The following is a 17,232-nucleotide window of genomic DNA, read 5'->3' as shown; positions in this document are numbered from 1 at the left end:
AATCGAGGGGCAACCGGCCTCCCTTTCCCCTAAACTAGTCTACCCTTCTCACCCTTTCCATGAGACAATGAAGAGAACGTATCTCTTCCCTAAACTACGAAAACCCCAACCTATCGATTCCCTTCAAACTAAAAAGAATTCACTCAACCTTTTCCCCAAACCTGAGAGGGCATTCGGTGTATCCTGCCCTAAACTGAAAAGGACCGTTTCCCCTTTTCACTGAAGTACAACCCATCCCTGTTCTTCCCCGAAATTGAGGGTAACGTGTTCTACCTCGCAGCCAAACTGAGTCATTCTATCCTTTTCCCAGAATTAAGAGCATCCGTCCCTCTTTCTTCTCCAACTAGGGGTAAATCATCCCACCTCCTCCTTTGAATTGAGTGTAATCTATTTTCACTTCTTGATCCAAACTGGAAGGGACCCATCTCCCTGCTTCCTCCAAATGAAGGACGCCCATCCACTTCATACCTCAGCTGAAAGAAATCAGGACCTTCTGGTCCCTAAATTTAGGCGGACCTGGCGGGCCACGATCTGAAGAAACTTCCACCCCATCTTACCCTAGCTGTCTCTCAAGAGAGCACACAGCCTCACCGCCCCCAAGCCCAAAGAAAGCCTCTCGACGCTCTGCGCGTTCTCGCAGTGGGTGGGGGGACGCGCGAGCTCGGGTTTTCCCGGGACTAGCCTGTGAACTAACGGGACCACGATCACGCCCTCTGAGTGACTGGCTGCAAGCTCCACCAACCGCAGTACTGCCCCCGACCCCGCGCGTCCGGAGACTAGTATTGGCTCCACCCCCTTTCTCGGCCCCGCCTCCGTCTGGCTCTGGCCCCGCCCCTCTCCCTCGGCGTCCTGCCCGGCCCCGCCTAGATAGCGAACTAGTTGAGTAGAAGCGGCGGCGCGGCCCGGACCCGCCCGGAGGCAGCCGGTGGTGGGGCCATGGCGGGCGAGGAAGACCGCGGGGACGGGGAACCTGTATCACTGGTGACCGTGCGGGTGCAGTACCTAGAGGACACGGACCCTTTCGCATGTGCCAACTTCCCGGAGCCGCGCCGGGCCCCCACCTGCACCCTGGACGGGGCGCTGCCCCTGGGCGCGCAGATACCCGCCCTGCACCGCCTGCTGGGGGCGCCGCTCAAGGTGAGGGGAGTCGGAGAAAGATTGGGGGCTACTGCTGGTTCAGGGTCGGCTATATGAAAGCTTTCGGGAGCCTCTCAAGGAGAGGCTGAAGCAAGGGGGTGCGCTCCTCCGGGAAAATTTTAGGCTGGGCACCCAAGGTACAGGTTGCCCGGCCGGTGGGGAACGCCTTTCGAGTTGAGGGAAACTGAAGAAGGAAGATGAAAGCTTGTACTCTGCGGCACCCAGGCTGCCCTTCGAAATGAGGCCACCTGGGGAGGCGCTCAGGGTCCGCTCCCTGCCCGCCTGCTCTGCATGGGGGTAGCGTGGGCGTTTGGGTGGTAGCGGTCCTAGAAGACGCAACTGAGGATGGACCAGCTTTCACCTGCTTTAGGTGAGGTGGGGGCGGGACCACAAGGAGGGGCGGGCCCGGGGCGGGCCACCAGAGGTGTCTTGACGCAGGATTGGGTCCTGCGGGATTGAGTGTGGTCCGTGCCGGGTGAGGCCCCGCTAGGGAGTGCCGGCGGAGGTGAGACCACGGGGTGAGGGGAGTTCCCTGGAAGCGGCCTGGCCCGGGACATCCTGAGCGCGGGAGGCTGCACTGGTAGAAAAGCCCTTTAAGTCACCGCCCCCACCATCTCCTCAGCAGCCGCCGGCCGGGGGCTGGAAGGGAAGTAGCGAGCCGGGCTAATTTTAAATCGTCGGCCTGCCCTAGTTTGCCTGCACCCCAGAGCCTACTCGTGCACGGTGCCGGGAGAGGCCCTTTTGCAAATGGCCCGCCCTACCTCCCCTCCTGCTCGGCGCGCTCAGCCCCCCGCAGGCAGCCCTTTCCGGCGCACTCGGTTTCCGGGCCAGGACTCTGGGAGGCACACCACCACCTCCCGGGGTGCCTCGCCAGCCAGTCGGCACCAAGTGGTGAAGCGAGATTTGGTGGAAGTGTCCTCCCTTGCTCCCAGGCTTAGCTGGGCGCCGAGTTGCGCAAACTTGCCCCCGGGCCTGGGGTCTCCCCTGGAATGTGCCCCAGGCGCCAGGCCCCCAGCCTGCATTCCTAGCTCTGCGGGTCTGCCCCGCCTCTGCGCGCGGGCGGGAGAAGCGCTGAGACTCGGCCTAGGGAGTGGCGCGTGTCTGAGCGGAGCTCAGGCTTCAAGGACAAGGATTGAAGATAGCGCATTGCCCTCTCCAGACTTTTGATGTGACCCCTCCTTGTTCTGCCCTGTTCAAAGGAGCATACCGAAGTGGACCTAAAAGAAGCACCTCCAGCCAGAAGCCACCTCCCATTCAGAATGGGCGCTGGGGAGAGGGGGGTGCTGAACTGAGGCCAGGTTCCTGCCTCCAGACTCCTGGAACTCCTAGTACTGAAATAAACCTGGAGCACGACAGGGAACATAGTATTCCTCCCACCCCCCGCCCCTGGAGGACACAGCTTAGCCCTAACACCCCTTCTCCAATCAGGGGTGAGTTTGGGAGGATCAGCATTACCCCTTACCTCTCCCCCTTATTTAGGGACCCATCACCACCACCGCCTCACCAGGTGCTCTGCCCTCTGTTCTCTGCTCCCTAGCTGAGAACTGGGATTAATATGTTGTGTGTGTGTGCTCACTTGTGTCCAGCTCTTTGTGACCTCTTGGATTGTAGCTTGCCAGGCTCCTCTGTCCATGGCATTTTCTAGGCAGGAATACTAAAACAGGTTGCCGTTTTCATACTCTAGGGGATCTTCCTGACCCTGGGATCAAACCCTCATCTCTTGTGTATCCTGCATTGGCAGGTGGATTCTTTTACCACTGCTCCACGTGGGAAGGAAGCACCAGGATAATATGTTAAGTAACCCCCACCTCAGTCCTTTCTGATCTCCCCACTTTCATGATTTCCCACCTGGTCTACCTGAGGACTGCCATATCCCCCACAGGCAGGATAGGGGCCCGGACACTGGGTTACCACTGTGCCTGGGGCCAGGACTCCCTGGGGCTGGCATCTCTGCCAGGAATGGTCAGATGCACTGTGATGTGTATATGCCAAATATAAACTGTGACCACAGCCCCAGAATAGAAGGCCAGAGGAAGAAGGGCTGAGAATAGGGTAGGGGCAGGGACATCAGAGAGCAGGGCTCCTCCTTGTAGGAACTGTCAACAACTGGTCCCTCCGCTAGTCCTGGAAGTGCTGCCCCAGGGGCACAGACATGACTCAGGCCTGCTTCCACAGCTCTCTAGAGGGGAGAGGTGGCCCCAAATACCAGACCTCCCCATCCCAGGCTGTAGAGCAAAAATAAGAGGCTTACTGCTTCATCCTTTGCACAGTTGTCCAGCAGAACAGTTCACAGCCAAGTGACCTCTGCCCCCATCCCCCCAACTCTGGGCACTGACCCCCTTCAACCCTGCAGACCCTGCCCAATCCCTGGGAAAGTACAGAGGCCCAACCCACTTTCTCTCTGGGGCTCCACCCCACACACCCCATTGGGCTGTGGCTAGCCTATAGAGTTCCCCGAGGAGGGCTTCCTTTTTAAATGTTCAGTTTTCAGGTCTGAGAAGGCCTTGCTCATTTCCTCCCAGTCTAGGAGGAAGCTCCTGGCCACAGCCTCTGACTCATCTCCTGGCCCTTGGGAGGTGGAGGGTGGGGGTGTGTCCGGGCAGTGCCTTGGGTCATGTGTAGTGTCCCCAGGGGAACTCAGGGGATCTGTCTGGAGACAGGGGCCCCTGCCCTAAAGGAGAACCTAGCCCTCTGGCCCTGCCTCATCTTCTTTACCCAAAGCTGCCCAGTCCCACTCTGCTTGCTACCCTTTGCCCTTCTGGGCCTGCCTCCGGAGCCCCTCCCTGATATCCCAAGGCTCTGCCACATCTGGGATGGTACAGACTTCCTTCTCCCTGGGCTCCAGACAGAGGGACCTGGGTACTGCTCTGACCCTGATGCAAAGGCCAAAGGAGCCCCCATTCCTAGCAGCAGAGATGACCCTAGAAATCTGTTCATTCCCAGCAACTTTGTTTTCCCAGCTGTGGCTAAACATTGCAGGGGAGCAAGTGTACTTGTTTCCTGACCTTGCCCCTCCCTACTCCAGCCTCAGTTTACCCCTCAGGAAGAGCTGTGGCAAAGGGGCTAAAGTGTGAACCTGACCTTCTGGGACAGGGACCATGTGGCAGGGTCCCAGAGGATTCTTAATAAGATGGTGTCCTCTGGTGATCAGCTGAGCCCTTTGGAGATCTCTTTGGGAGACTGTAGAAGATGTGATGTGAGCATGAGTCATGGTCTCCCCCAAGCCTTCCCTGGGGCCAGCATGTCCAATTTGCTGTTCATTCTGGGCTGCAGCCTGGTAAGGGACCCCATGAACTTGGTCCTGACAGAAGTTGGCTCTGTTACCCCAGCAGGTATGATGTGCGTGTGTTCATTCGTGTTCCCTTGACGGAACTGGGAGGACCAGTTTGGGGTATTTGCACAGTTCAGAAAGCTGAGGGGCATTCTCCAGCCCTTGGCAACCCCACAGGCCCCAGCCCTCACTCCACCTCCCGCCCAGGATTCCCTGGAGCATTTCCAAAGTCCATGAACCCAAGATCAGTTCAGGGAGCCCTGGTCCCATTCCTGATTGTGCAACCTGGGGCAAATTCACAGAATTTCTGGGCCTTGGTTTCCTCACCTATAGAAGGATTATCAGGAGAATCAAGGCACCAGGCAGCCCAGTATGTGGCACAGAGAAGGCATAACAAATGCGGGCTCCCACCCTCAAGGCCCATTCATGTCATCTCATTCAGGAAGCCAAAGTCCAATTGGAGACCCAAGATAAAAGGGAGGAAAGAGAATTACAGGTCAGTATTGCTGATGAACATAGATGCTAAAATCCTCAACAAAATGCTATCAAATAGAATCCAACAACACATTAAAGGATCATGCACCACAATCAAGTGGATTTTTCCCCAGGGATGCAAGAAGTCTTCACAAATCAATCATGTGATACACCATATTAACAAATTAAAATAGAAAACATCAGAACACAGGGTATTAGGAAAGGAGAAGAAACAGATAGTTAAATTATTTCCTAAAACAAGAATCCTTCAGCATGTAATTCTTCATTTTTCTCCATCTTCCTTGCCCCTGGCATTCTCACCCAATTATACTGTTATGAAAAATATTGGGGAGTAGACACCATGGTCCCCTAAGCTGCCCCTGAATATAAAACCACATGTGACAAGTTGGTTTGAGCTGCCAGAAAAGCCTGAGTCCAAGGAATGAAGAGAAAAATGGGCAAGACATAGGTAGGAGATTAAGAGGTATAAGCTGCTATATATAAAATAAGTTACAAAGGCTTCCTCAATGGCTCAGATGGTAAAGAATCTGCCTGTAATCCAGGAGACCTGGGTTTGATCCCTGAGTCAGGAAGATCCCCTGGAGGAGGGCATGGCAACCCACTCTAGTATTTTTGCCTGGAGAATCCCATGGACTGAGGAGCTTGGCGGGCTACAGTCCATAGGGTCGCAAAGTGTCAGACATAACTGAGTGACTGAGCATGCATGCTTGCATGCGCAAGAATAGATAGTACAGCACAGGGAATATAGCTAGTATTTTAGAATAACTAAATCTTTTTTTTTTAATTTTGGCTGTACCACGCAGCTTATGGGATGACCAGTGGTTGAACTGGGGCCCTCGGTAGTGAAAGCTTGGAGTCCTAACCACTGGACCACCAAGGAATTCCCAAGTACAATCTTTACAAATTGTGGATTACTATGTTGTACACCTGAAACTTATACAATATTGTAAAATCAACATCTCAGTAAGAATAAGCAAATAAATAGAGAAAAATGAGCTAGAGCTGGGAGCCTCCACCCCAAGGCAAACATCAGAGAAATGAGGAAGACAAGAGCCTGGAGACAATCCAAGATATGGGCCTGTGCTGACCCCAAGCACTGTCAGCAGGGACCAGAGTTTGGGCTGCCTCGAGGCTGGCCCAGCCCCAGGGTGCGAGAAACAAGGCCCAGAGGGTTGGCGCTCAGAAGGGTGACCCCAGGAAGGGGCCAGGGCTGTGAGGGACAAGCAGCACCCAGCTGGCAAGAAGTCTCCGCTCTTTGCAGCTTGCCTGATCCTGCCCCCCACTCCATCTCCTCAGAACAGACAGCTAGAAGTGGAGGCGGGGGGCGGGAATCATCCTAGAGGCTCTGGACCTCCCCCCAAGAACTGGGGCCTAGGCAGGATAAGACAGGCAAAGTGGCTGGAAGAGCCATGGCTACCATCACAGAGAGAAAGGGGCTCATCTGAGGAGGCGGAGGGTGCTGGAGCATTCAGTCTTCAGGACCCTGCCCCAAAGGGATGTGGGCATCCCAGGGGTTCTGAAAGGAAAGGGCCATTCTCAGCTCACAGAATTAGATCCTGGATGTGGGCCTGCAGGAGGAGAAGAGAGCTTTCTGTGGGTGTGCTCACCTGTGCACAGCCAGTAGCATGTGTATGTGTGTGTGTGTACACCCTGCCTGACCATATACTTGGCTGTGTGGCTGCTACCAGGCATAATCTGCTCACCCCTCCAGTGTTTACCTTCACAGTCTCCTCTCAGCACCCGAGGCTGTGCTTCTGCATTTATTTGTGACCTTTTTCTGAGTCAAACCTGCCTACCTCCCAAACAGAGTTGGAAGACAGGGAAGGCAGAGGGAGTAGCTTATTTCCTGGTGTGTCCTGAGCACGTAAAACCAGCCAGGTTCATAAATATTTGAATGAATGAGCTCTTCTACATGTGTGTGATTTGAGGGATCTCTGAGTGGGGGTTGTGGCTTTGGGGTCCCAGAGTCTTCCAGTCCAAAGTGGAAGGAGATATGGCTGTGCCTGGCTGGGGGTGGAGTAGGGTGGCTGCTGAGTCACTATGTGGGAAGAGGGATCAGGAGAAATGTGGGACTGCCCTCAGCTGAGCTGGCCCCAGACAAAGTACCTCAGCCCTGGGGCCTTGCCTCTCTATAGCAGGGCCCATTCCCAGTAGGCCCTGGAGAGGATGACTCTGCTCCCAGGGAGGGGAGAGAGGCCAGGCCCGCCCAGGGGAGGGCAGGCAGCCAAGCAGGAAGTGGGACAGAACAGGCTGGAGTGTTTGTCCTATGTCCCATGTCCCACGCAGGAACCCAGGGAAGGGGGGGTGTCACCCAAGGGCCTTACAGGCTGAACTGCCAGGAAGGAGCCAGGTCAGGCTCTCAGGCATGAGCAAGAATACTCAGCGGAGGCAGGACAGGGGCAGGAGCTGGACTCCCTTAACCCCATGGGACTGAGGGCAGCTGGAAGCCTTGGGCTGGGTCCAGAGAAGGGCAGGGCTGACAGAACAACAGGGCACATGTTGAGGTTAACTTGTCCAGTAAGATGGAGACCAGAAGACGCCCTGCCTCTCCAGAGGTGGGCTTTCCCTGGGCCTCTCAAGTCAAGAGAACTTAGCTGAGCCCTGCACACTGGCATGGTGCTGTGGAGGAGGTGACGAGGAGAGGCACGGCGCTGCCCTCAGACTGTCCAGAGTCACCTCACTAGGCTTCTCTACCAGCATTTCTCAAGGGGCCAAGCATCCTGCCTGGTGGTGGTGGTAGTAGTCCCAGTGGTAATTGTGTGGAGAGGCTCAGGTGGGTGGGAGGCATGGGCAGTGAACTCATGGATGAAGCATGTACTTTCTTGTTACACTTCAGGTTCCAGGGATCCACTACAGGCTGACTGTGAAAGTGAAAGTGTTAGTCGCTCAGTCATGTCCAACTCTTCACCACCCCATAGACTGTAGCCTGCCAGGCTCCTCTGTCCATGGAATTCTCCAGGCAAGAATATTGTAGTGGGTTGCCACCTCCTTCTCCAGGGAATCGTCCCGACCCAGGAATCGAACCCAGGTCTCCTGTATAGCAGGTGAATTCTTTATCATCTGAGCCACCAGGGCAGCCCTCAGTAGGCTGACTGAGTTACACCCTAAAATCTGGTGCTCAGAAGGCCTCTTGGAGGCCTTTGAGGTTTAGCTAGGACCGTGGGGACTGTCTGAGTCTTTGCATCAGCTGAGCAACTGAACTGAACTGTGGGGACTGTTTGGGGATAGAGCAAAGACCCTCAGGCCTGGAGGGACTGGGAGCCCTTCTTCTCACTGTCTTGACTTGGAGTGACACTCATCCCTCCCTGAGCTAGGTTTGCACCTCGCAGCATTCTTTTTTTTTTTTTTTTCTCCCAACATTCTTAACATTTTATCCTTGGACTTGAATGCTTGTGGCTGCAACTTATCACCACACAGAGCTGTGAACTTCCTTGAAGGCAGGAACTTCCTCCTATCTTGTCTCCATCCCCCTTCCTCATTCACGTACATTAGCTCAACAACCATTTAGGGAGCATTTGCTGTGCCCCAGATGTGTGCTAGGCTCTGCAGATGTCATATGGACAAGACAGACATGGTGCCTGGACTTGAGTACTCACAGTTACTGGGGAGGGATCCTAGTGCCTAGGATGTGCTGATGCCATGTGGAAGGCCTCAGAGGAGGGTCCACAAAAGGGCTGGAGGGATTTACATAGCAATGGCTAGAGGAGTCCAAGAAGGCTTTGCCAAAAGGCATTATCTGAGAATTCCCTGGTGGTTCAGTGGTTAGGACTCTGCGTTTTCACTGCCGAGAGTGCAAGTTCAAACTCTGATCAGGGAACTAAGATTCTGCAAGCTGCACGGGCACAGCCCCAAAAAAGCATTATCTAATCAGAAACCTAAAAAATTGGGGTAGGTGTGAGCCACAAGAAAGCTCTTTGCATGGGTTTTGCACCTAGTAGGCCCAAGAGAACTGACTGCTCAGGGAATGCGTAGCTGCAGTGCAGGCCTCAGCCAGTACCCTGGGTGGGGAGATAGGAGGTCATGGGGTCCCCATGCATACCCCTGCCACCTCTTCCCCAGCCCTGACAGCTGGTCCCTTTGCCCCCAGCTCGAGGACTGTGCCCTGCAAGTGTCTCCATCTGGATATTACCTGGACCCTGAGCTGTCCCTGGAAGAGCAGCGGGAGATGTTGGAGGGCTTCTTTGAAGAGATCAGGTCAGAGCGGATGGGGTCAGGAAGGCAAGGCTGGCTCCCACCCTTGCTCCCATGCTGGAGGGGCTGGCTCAGGGGTCAGCGGCCAAGACACCTGATCTCTAGCCAGGGCTGTGGGTCACTTCCTGCTGCCCAGGGGAACCGTGCCAGGGGAATCCCAAGGCCTGGCCAGTGTTACCTGCTGCCTGGGATGGGAGTGGGGGCTCACCCACATAATTGAGATGCCTGCATTTGCACAAACCCTCCTATCTGGACAACCCCTGGGCTCGGAAAAGCAGCTGGCAAGGAAGGAGCTGGGCCAGGGTTGGCATGCGGGGAGGTCTTTGGCTGCCTTGGCATGGATGGAGGGAACTCAAGGAAAGGGCTGAGAACTGCTCACTGGGCTCCTTGATTCCAGCAAAGGGCGGAAGCCTACTCTGATCCTGCGGACCCAGCTCTCCGTGAGGGTCAATGCCATCTTAGGTGAGTGTGTAAGGATATCAGCATATCCAGCAATTATACCCCCCTCATACACCCCCCTTCCCAGTTGGCTCAATTTCTTTCAGGCCTGTGCTGGACAATGGACAGGACATATGAGAGGCGGGATGTTTCCCCTCCTATTCCTGTCCTGACCCCTTCTCCCAGGGCCAGGGCAGCTGCTAGACTGTGATAGGTGCTGCCCAGAGTCGGGGAGTTGTGGTTGTGTCCCCTTGAGATTTCCATGCACACCTACCCCTTGCAGAAAAGTTGTATGGCTCCAGTGGCCCTGAGCTCCGCCGCTCCCTCTTCTCACTAAAGCAGATCTTCCAGGTGAGGCTCAGAGGTGGGCCGGGGGTGGGCATCCAGGCCCAGCCCCACCCCCCTAAACTCCCCTTGGTGCCCCCAGGAGGACAAGGACCTGGTGCCTGAATTCGTGCACTCTGAGGGGCTGAGTTGCCTGATCCGCGTGGGCGCCGCTGCTGACCACAACTACCAGAGCTACATCCTCCGAGGTTAGCCCCACCCCTCTCCCGTGATCCCTGCCATCAGTGACCCCTTCCTGACCTCTTCTTGTCCCTGTGTCCCCAGCCCTAGGCCAGCTGATGCTGTTTGTGGATGGGATGCTGGGGGTGGTGGCCCACACTGAGACTGTGCAGTGGCTGTACACGCTGTGTGCCAGCCTGGTAAGTGGCTTTCCACCCAGCCACGCACCCTTTTCCTACTGCCTCTATGGCCCTTAGTTTCCTCAGCAAAGTGGGATGGAATGGAGTGGGTCTGTGGCCCCTCTAAGCCTCAAAGGCAGTTCAGCACCTGGTCCTAGAGATGGCTCTTTCTGCTTAGACTGTCCTCTCTGGGTCCAGCCCCCCGGAGCCCTTTCCCCTCCCCACCAGGAGCCAGCACAGGTCTGGTCCCAGCCGCACTCACACGTGGTGACCCCTCCCCCCAGTCCCGCTTGGTGGTGAAGACAGCCCTGAAACTGCTGCTGGTGTTCGTGGAATACTCTGAGAGCAACGCACCGCTGTTCATCCGTGCAGTCAACTCTGTGGCCAGCACCACGGGTCAGAGACTGTCCCTCCCTCCTCCAGCGCTGGGAACCCTCTCTCCTACTTGTTCCCACATGACCTCTCCCCTTTCTGGGTGGCAGGTGCTCCTCCGTGGGCCAATTTGGTGTCCATCCTGGAGGAGAAGAACGGCGCTGACCCCGAGCTGCTGGTGTACACTGTCACCCTCATCAACAAGGTGGGATGTGGGGAGCCAAGGGGGAACCCAGGGCCATCCTGGGCCGCTCAGTCTCTTGTCCTCTGATCCGCATCAGCTTCAGCCTTGGCCTCCTATTCCCACCCTCCAGACTCTGGGAGCCCTCCCGGACCAGGACTCCTTTTACGACGTGACGGATGCACTGGAGCAGCAGGGCATGGAAGCACTGGTCCAGCGCCACTTGAGCAAGGCGGGCACTGACGTCGACCTGCGAGCCCAACTTGTACTCTACGAGGTGGGCTGGGCCATCAGGGCCGGAGAGAGGAGGGGAAGGAGGGGCTGAAGGGGAGGAAAGAGAGGGGGCGCCATTATCCAGGGCCCCACTCCATCGACTTGGGCCTCAGCCACTCCCTTCTGGGCCCAACTCTGCTAGAACGCCCTGCGGTTGGAGGATGGAGACCTCGAAGAAGCCGTCACAGGTGGGCGGCGCACCACCCGCCGAAAACCTTCCTCAGAGGAGGGCAAGAGGAGCCGTCGCTCTCTAGAAGTGCGCTCCCCGGAGCCTGGGTAAGAACAAGCTACCTCGGCGCCTGGGGAGGGGTGGATCAGCCAGGAGTAGCCCCGCCTCCTGACAGGCCACAACTCCAGCTCCACAGGCCCCGCCTCTCCGGTCGTCTCCTCCTCCACCACCAGCCCGGTCCTGCTGACCAGCCCCACCTCCAGCCCCGTAGGCCCCGCCCCACCTCCGAGCCCCGCCTCCAGCCCCGTGGGCCCTGCCTCTGGCCTCCATAGCACCTTGAGCCTCTTTCCGACCATCTCCGTGGCGCCCTCATCCGACAGCTCCTGTGAGAGGAGCGTCTACAAGTAAGTAGGGAGATACAGGCTGTCGTGGGAGTCTTCTCTCCAACTGTCCCTCCTCTCTGCACCCCTCCACGGGCCCTCCGCCTCCTCTGCCCGAACTTCTCTGCCAAACGCGTGCTTTCTCTTTCTTTCCAGACTTCACCAAACTGCTCCTGTTTGGTAAGTGACTGCCGGGGGGTGGGGTTCGGCTCTGACTGGACCTCGTCCTTCTGCGGCTTTTCTTCATCTCTTTCTGGCATTCCACCTGTATTGTCAATGTCATCTGTCTCTCTACCCCCTTCTGTCTCAGTTTCTCTGTCACTGTCTGTGACTCTCTCATTTCGCTGTGTTTGTCTTTTACTGCACCCTGTCCTGCGTCATGTCCGTCTCTCCTCTCCATTTCCAGTTTCCCCGCATCACGCCTACCCCACTCCCTCCTATTCCCATTGTTACTGGGAAGTGACCCCTGATATCACTGCCCAGCTCTGTGTGGGTGTGAGCAACTGGGCGCTGTGGGGTGGAGCAGGCACCACAATTACCATTTCTTCCTCTCATCCCCCCCCCCCCACCCAGGGCCCCTGAGAGCCCACCTGTCCCCCAGGTCCCTACTGGGGAGGCCAGGCTGGAGTAAGTACAGAGGCCAGCCTGCCAGGCCTGCCATGTGCTCAGGGCTTCAGCATTGCTTCCCCCAGCGGGGGTTCCATGTGCCTGATGCAGCCAGAGCTGGGGGGCTCTCTCAGACTTATGCCTCCTCAGATACCCAAGGACTAAGCACTGGAAAACAGCTCACTGGGGTCATAGAGGTCCCTGTGCTTTAACCGTGGCACCTTAACCGCTTTGACCAGTGATGAGGATGTGAATTCCCAACCTGGAGCCGATTCTGGATCCTCAGCCCAGGATTAGTGCTGGGAGGGACCGAGGGTGCTACGTTGTGCAGAGGTGGAGGAGCAACCTCTGTCTAAGGGCAGGACAGAGACTGAGTGCCAGCAGAGGCTGGAGGGGCCAAAAGAGATGGGATCACCTTCATTATGTCAACATAAACTGACTGCCTGTCATTTACCAGGCCCCCTTCCTGGCATCGGTCATGGCTCTTGGAAGCTGCCAAGGGAGGCACAGCCTAGTGTGGCCACTGGGACAGCTAGCCCCTTCCCCTGCTCTGAGGGTCCTTGTCTAGAATCAGAACAGTGAGCATGAACAACAGCAAGATTACAAGTTAGATGTCACGTAGAACTTTTCCCATTTGTTGACCTAGGAGTACTGGGTTGGTAGTGACCTCCCCAAATGTGGAAGACTGAATGGGGACTGGCCGTGGGCAGGTCCTGGTCTGCTCAGCGCATGGACTGTTCCCTGTGTGTCTGTGTGTGCCTGCAAGTAGGGGCAGTGCCCAGGGGCCTAGCAAGGCATGCGCACCACCCTGGGCTGGAGTATGTCAGACACCTTCACTGACAAGTTCCTCCCCCCAGAGCCCGGTTCCTGGAGAATGTAGCAGCAGCAGAAACAGAAAAGCAGGCTGCGCTGGCCCAGGGCCGGGCAGAAACATTGGCCGGAGCCATGCCCGATGATATGGATGGGCGTCCAGGTGAGTAGGTGGGTGGGCAGTATCCACCCACGTTGCCCTGTTGCTCTAGAGAAGACATGACATTGACAGCTGCTTCCCTTTGTCTAGACACCCGAGAATCAAGGCACTCTCAGGAACCCACCCCTGCACTCAGGACACCCCAGAGTGCTGCCCCCCGAATCCTGCTGCGTGCCCAGCAGAGCCTTGAGCCAGAGCCCAGGGAGCCATTGGCCCCACCAAGCCCTAAGGCTGAGCCTGTGTGGGAGCTCCCTGCCCGTGTACCCAGGCTCTGCATTGGGGACCTGGACTTCTCAGATCTGGGGGAGGATGAAGACCAGGACATGCTAAACGTGGAACCTGTGGAGGCGGAGAAAGGGATCCCACCCCCACCGCCCCCACCACCCCTGCTGTCTGGAAGCCTCTCACCTCCTCCGCCTCCACCTCCCCCACCCCTCAAAAGCCCCTTCCCACCAGCCCCACCCCCACCCCCTGCTGCCCCTCTTCCCCACTCAGCACCTGATGGCCCTGCCCTCCCCACCAAGAGGAAAACAGTAAAACTCTTCTGGCGGGAGCTAAAGTTGGCTGGAGTCCGTGGAGGCTCTGGCAGTCGCTTTGGGCCCAGCCCCACCCTGTGGGCCTCACTAGAGCCTGTCTCGGTGGATACAGCCCGGCTAGAACACCTGTTTGAGTCCCGAGCCAAGGACGTGTTGCCTTCCAAGGTAAGCATACCCTCATCTGCAGGGTAACCCCAGGGGAGAGGGGAGGGAGCCAGAGCTCAAAGGTCTGAACTGCGGGGGAAACTAAGGCAAAGAAAGGAGGAGGGACTTGTCTGAGGTCCTTCAATGAGAGTTTAGCCCATCCCTAACTAGCATCTAAGCCCATCCTAAGGCGTTGCACATCCCAGAGCCCTGGCTGTGGGGTAATTGCACCATTTGGGCTACTGAGAGTGGGGCCTTGGTGTGCCCTCTTAGGTTGTTGCCCCAGTTAGACCCTTTCCCAGTCTTATACTGCCCTTCCCCCAATGTCAAAGAAAGCTGGTGAGGGCCGCCGTACAATGACCACAGTGCTGGACCCCAAGCGCAGCAATGCCATCAACATCGGCCTAACCACACTGCCTCCTGTGCACGTGATCAAGGCCGCCCTGCTCAACTTTGATGAGTTTGCCGTAAGCAAGGATGGCATCGAGGTAGGGATACACAGTGAGGGGTGTGGGGAGCTGGGTCCTCTCCTTTGGTTGGTGGCCACTTCCTGCCCCTCCAGTGGTGGGCATGGGCTTGGCATTTCTGCAGAGCAGTCTTCAGACTCTGAGACTGCCCCAGATGACCTAGGGAGGAGTCAAGGTCAATACCCAAGGCCTCAGGCCAGCACTGAGTGGCCTCTGCGGGGCGGTGGGTGCATTCTCAGAAGCTACTGACCATGATGCCCACGGAGGAGGAGCGGCAGAAGATCGAGGAGGCCCAGCTGGCCAATCCCGACATACCCTTGGGCCCAGCCGAGAATTTCCTGATGACTCTCGCCTCCATCGGGGGCCTGGCTGCCCGCCTACAGCTCTGGGCCTTCAAACTGGATTATGACAGCATGGAGCGGGTACTTGGGTCACGGGATGGGACAGGCAGTAGGGACATGGGAGCATGATGACTGTGTAGTCTGAGTCCCTGATCTCCCCTACCAGGAAATTGCAGAGCCACTGTTCGACCTGAAAGTGGGCATGGAACAACTGGTGCAAAATGCCACCTTCCGCTGCATCCTGGCCACCCTGCTGGCTGTGGGCAACTTTCTCAATGGCTCCCAGGTGAGTTGAGAGCCTGCGGGGGTGAGGACAGGACTCTGGAGCCGCCCCGGCCCAGGCTCAGACGGGTCGTTTCAGAGCAGCGGCTTTGAGCTGAGCTACCTGGAGAAGGTGTCGGAAGTGAAGGACACAGTACGCCGCCAGCCCCTGCTGCACCACCTCTGCGCCCTGGTGCTGCAGGCCCGGCCCGACTCCTCCGACCTCTACTCGGAGATCCCCGCCCTGGCCCGCTGCGCCAAGGTCAGCACCTGCCCTCTGCTCAGAGATCCCTGCCCTGGCCCGCTGCGCCAAGGTCAGCACCCGACGGACCCGACTAAGGCTGGCCGTGGCGAGGGGCACCGCTCCTCTCCCTCCCTCCGGGCCAGGGCTTGCTCAGGCTCTGGGCTTGTGTGTGGACTCTGTCCTCTGCCAGAAACACTCTTCTCTTGGCCTGCCTACACCGACTCAGTTTTGGGTCTGTTTAGCTGCCACTTATCCCAAGAAGGGGCTTCCCTGGTGGCTCAGATGGTAAAGAATTTGGCCCCAATGCAGGAGACCCAGGTTCGACCCCTGGGTCAGGAAGATCCCCTGGAGGAGGGAATAGCAACCCACTCCAGTAGTCTTGCCTGGAGAATTCCATGGACAGAGGAGCCTGGTGGGCTACAGTCCATGGAGTCAAAAAGAGTTAGACATGACTGAGCAGCTAACACTTTCACTATCCCAAGAAACCTCTATTCCCTACTGTATCACACGGACTTGCTGGTCTCTTGCACGAGACTGAACTTTTGGAGGGCGGGGGTCGGATCTGCTGTTTGCTCAAGGTCCAGGCTGACCATCCCAGCACAGAGGCAGCCTCAGGCAGTGTCTTTCTGTAGGGGGACTGCATATTTACCCCCTGCTTTTCCAGGTGGACTTTGAGCAGCTGACTGAGAACCTGGGGCAGCTGGAACGCCGGAGCCGGGCAGCTGAAGACAGCCTGCGGAGCCTGGCCAAGCATGAGCTGGCTCCAGCCCTGCGTGCCCGCCTCACCCACTTCCTGGCTCACTGTACCCGCCGTGTTGCCATGCTGAGGATTGTGCACCGCCGTGTCTGCAACAGGTGGGGGCAATGCAGAGGCAGGACTGCCACCACCATCCCTCAGACCCCAAGCAGGACTCAGCCCTCCCCTCCATTCTACCCACCTAGGTTCCACGCCTTCCTGCTGTACCTGGGGTACACGGCAGAGGCAGCCCGTGAGGTCCGCATCATGCAGTTCTGCCACACGCTGCGGGAGTTTGCACTGGAATATCGGACCTGCCGGGACCGGGTGCTGCAGCAGCAGCAGAAGCGGGCCACATATCGTGAGCGCAACAAGACCCGGGGACGTATGATCACTGAGGTGGGTGTGCCTTCCGGTCTTGACTGCCACCGCCGTGGTTTTCTTCTTCTACACTCCATTCACCCCCTTTCCCCTCTCTAGACAGAGAAGTTCTCGGGTGTGGCTGGGGAAACCCCCAGCAAGCCGTCTATCCCTGTGGCTGTGAGCAGTGGGTTGGGAGAAGGTGATGCTGATAGTCATGCCACCATGAAGAGTCTGCTGGCCAGCAAGCCTGAGGATGCCACACATGGCCGTCGCAGCAGAGGTAGGACCAATGGCTGCTGGGGGCAGTGGGCTTTGGGGCCACTCTGGCCTGACCTTTTTACCTGGCTCCCACAGGCATGGTCCAGAGCAGCTCCCCAGTCATGCCTACAGCAGTGGGGCCCTCCACTGTACCCCTGGAAGAACCTCCAGGCTCCAGTTTACCCAGTGACACTTCAGATGAGATCATGGACCTGCTGGTGCAGTCAGTGACCAAGAGCAGCCCCCGTGCCTTAGCTGCTAGGGAACGCAAGCGTTCCCGTGGCAACCGCAAGTCTTGTGAGTATTCCCCGCATGCCCGCTGCCCACCTTAACCCCATCAAGCCCCACCAACCCTGCTCTGTCTTGCAGTGAGACGGACGCTGAAGAGCGGGCTGGGAGAGGATCTGGTACAGGCACTTGGACTGAGCAAGGGTCCTGGCCTGGAAGTGTGAAGGTGCTGCCTCCGGAATGCCTATCTGGGCCACAGCCCGCAGTGCAGGAGACTACAGTGAGGAGGCACCAAAGCAGAATTCTGGGCCTCTTCTCAACTCTAGGGCCACTCTGGGCCCGTGGCCAGTGCCGTGAGCAGTATTAGCTATGTGTGCCCGTGTGGGTGTGCGTGTGCATGTGTGAGCTCCCTGGATGCATGGAGCATAATAAAGTTTTCCTAGCCAATCAAGTCTTTTTCTTCCTTCAAGGAACCCACCACGATGGGC

General features: G+C 57.3%; 1 protein-coding gene across 2 annotated transcripts; it reads left to right on the top strand.

Moving 5' to 3' along the window:
• The first annotated feature begins 916 nt into the window (after nucleotides 1-916).
• FHOD1 (formin homology 2 domain containing 1) lies at nucleotides 917-17,141 on the top strand. Of its 2 annotated transcripts, XM_068991856.1 has the most exons (24): nucleotides 917-1,137; nucleotides 8,991-9,097; nucleotides 9,492-9,556; nucleotides 9,816-9,883; nucleotides 9,960-10,065; nucleotides 10,142-10,236; nucleotides 10,500-10,611; nucleotides 10,698-10,792; nucleotides 10,902-11,045; nucleotides 11,184-11,317; nucleotides 11,399-11,614; nucleotides 11,747-11,770; nucleotides 12,164-12,217; nucleotides 13,054-13,169; nucleotides 13,257-13,867; nucleotides 14,179-14,334; nucleotides 14,553-14,735; nucleotides 14,821-14,940; nucleotides 15,016-15,177; nucleotides 15,824-16,014; nucleotides 16,102-16,294; nucleotides 16,376-16,538; nucleotides 16,613-16,813; nucleotides 16,886-17,141. In XM_068991856.1, exons 1-24 carry the CDS (start codon nucleotides 937-939, stop codon nucleotides 16,966-16,968), a joined length of 3,600 nt encoding a protein of 1,199 aa, XP_068847957.1. In that variant the 5' UTR covers nucleotides 917-936; the 3' UTR covers nucleotides 16,969-17,141. The 2 variants fall into 2 exon arrangements, with proteins under 2 accessions (XP_068847957.1, XP_068847959.1); XM_068991858.1 differs by lacking the exons at nucleotides 11,747-11,770; nucleotides 12,164-12,217.
• Nucleotides 17,142-17,232: the final 91 nt, after the last annotated feature.

Source organism: Capricornis sumatraensis, chromosome 20 (assembly GCF_032405125.1).
Source record: "Capricornis sumatraensis isolate serow.1 chromosome 20, serow.2, whole genome shotgun sequence".
In the NCBI taxonomy this organism is placed as follows: domain Eukaryota; kingdom Metazoa; phylum Chordata; class Mammalia; order Artiodactyla; family Bovidae; genus Capricornis; species Capricornis sumatraensis.
This window is presented reverse-complemented; position numbering and strand designations above follow the sequence as displayed.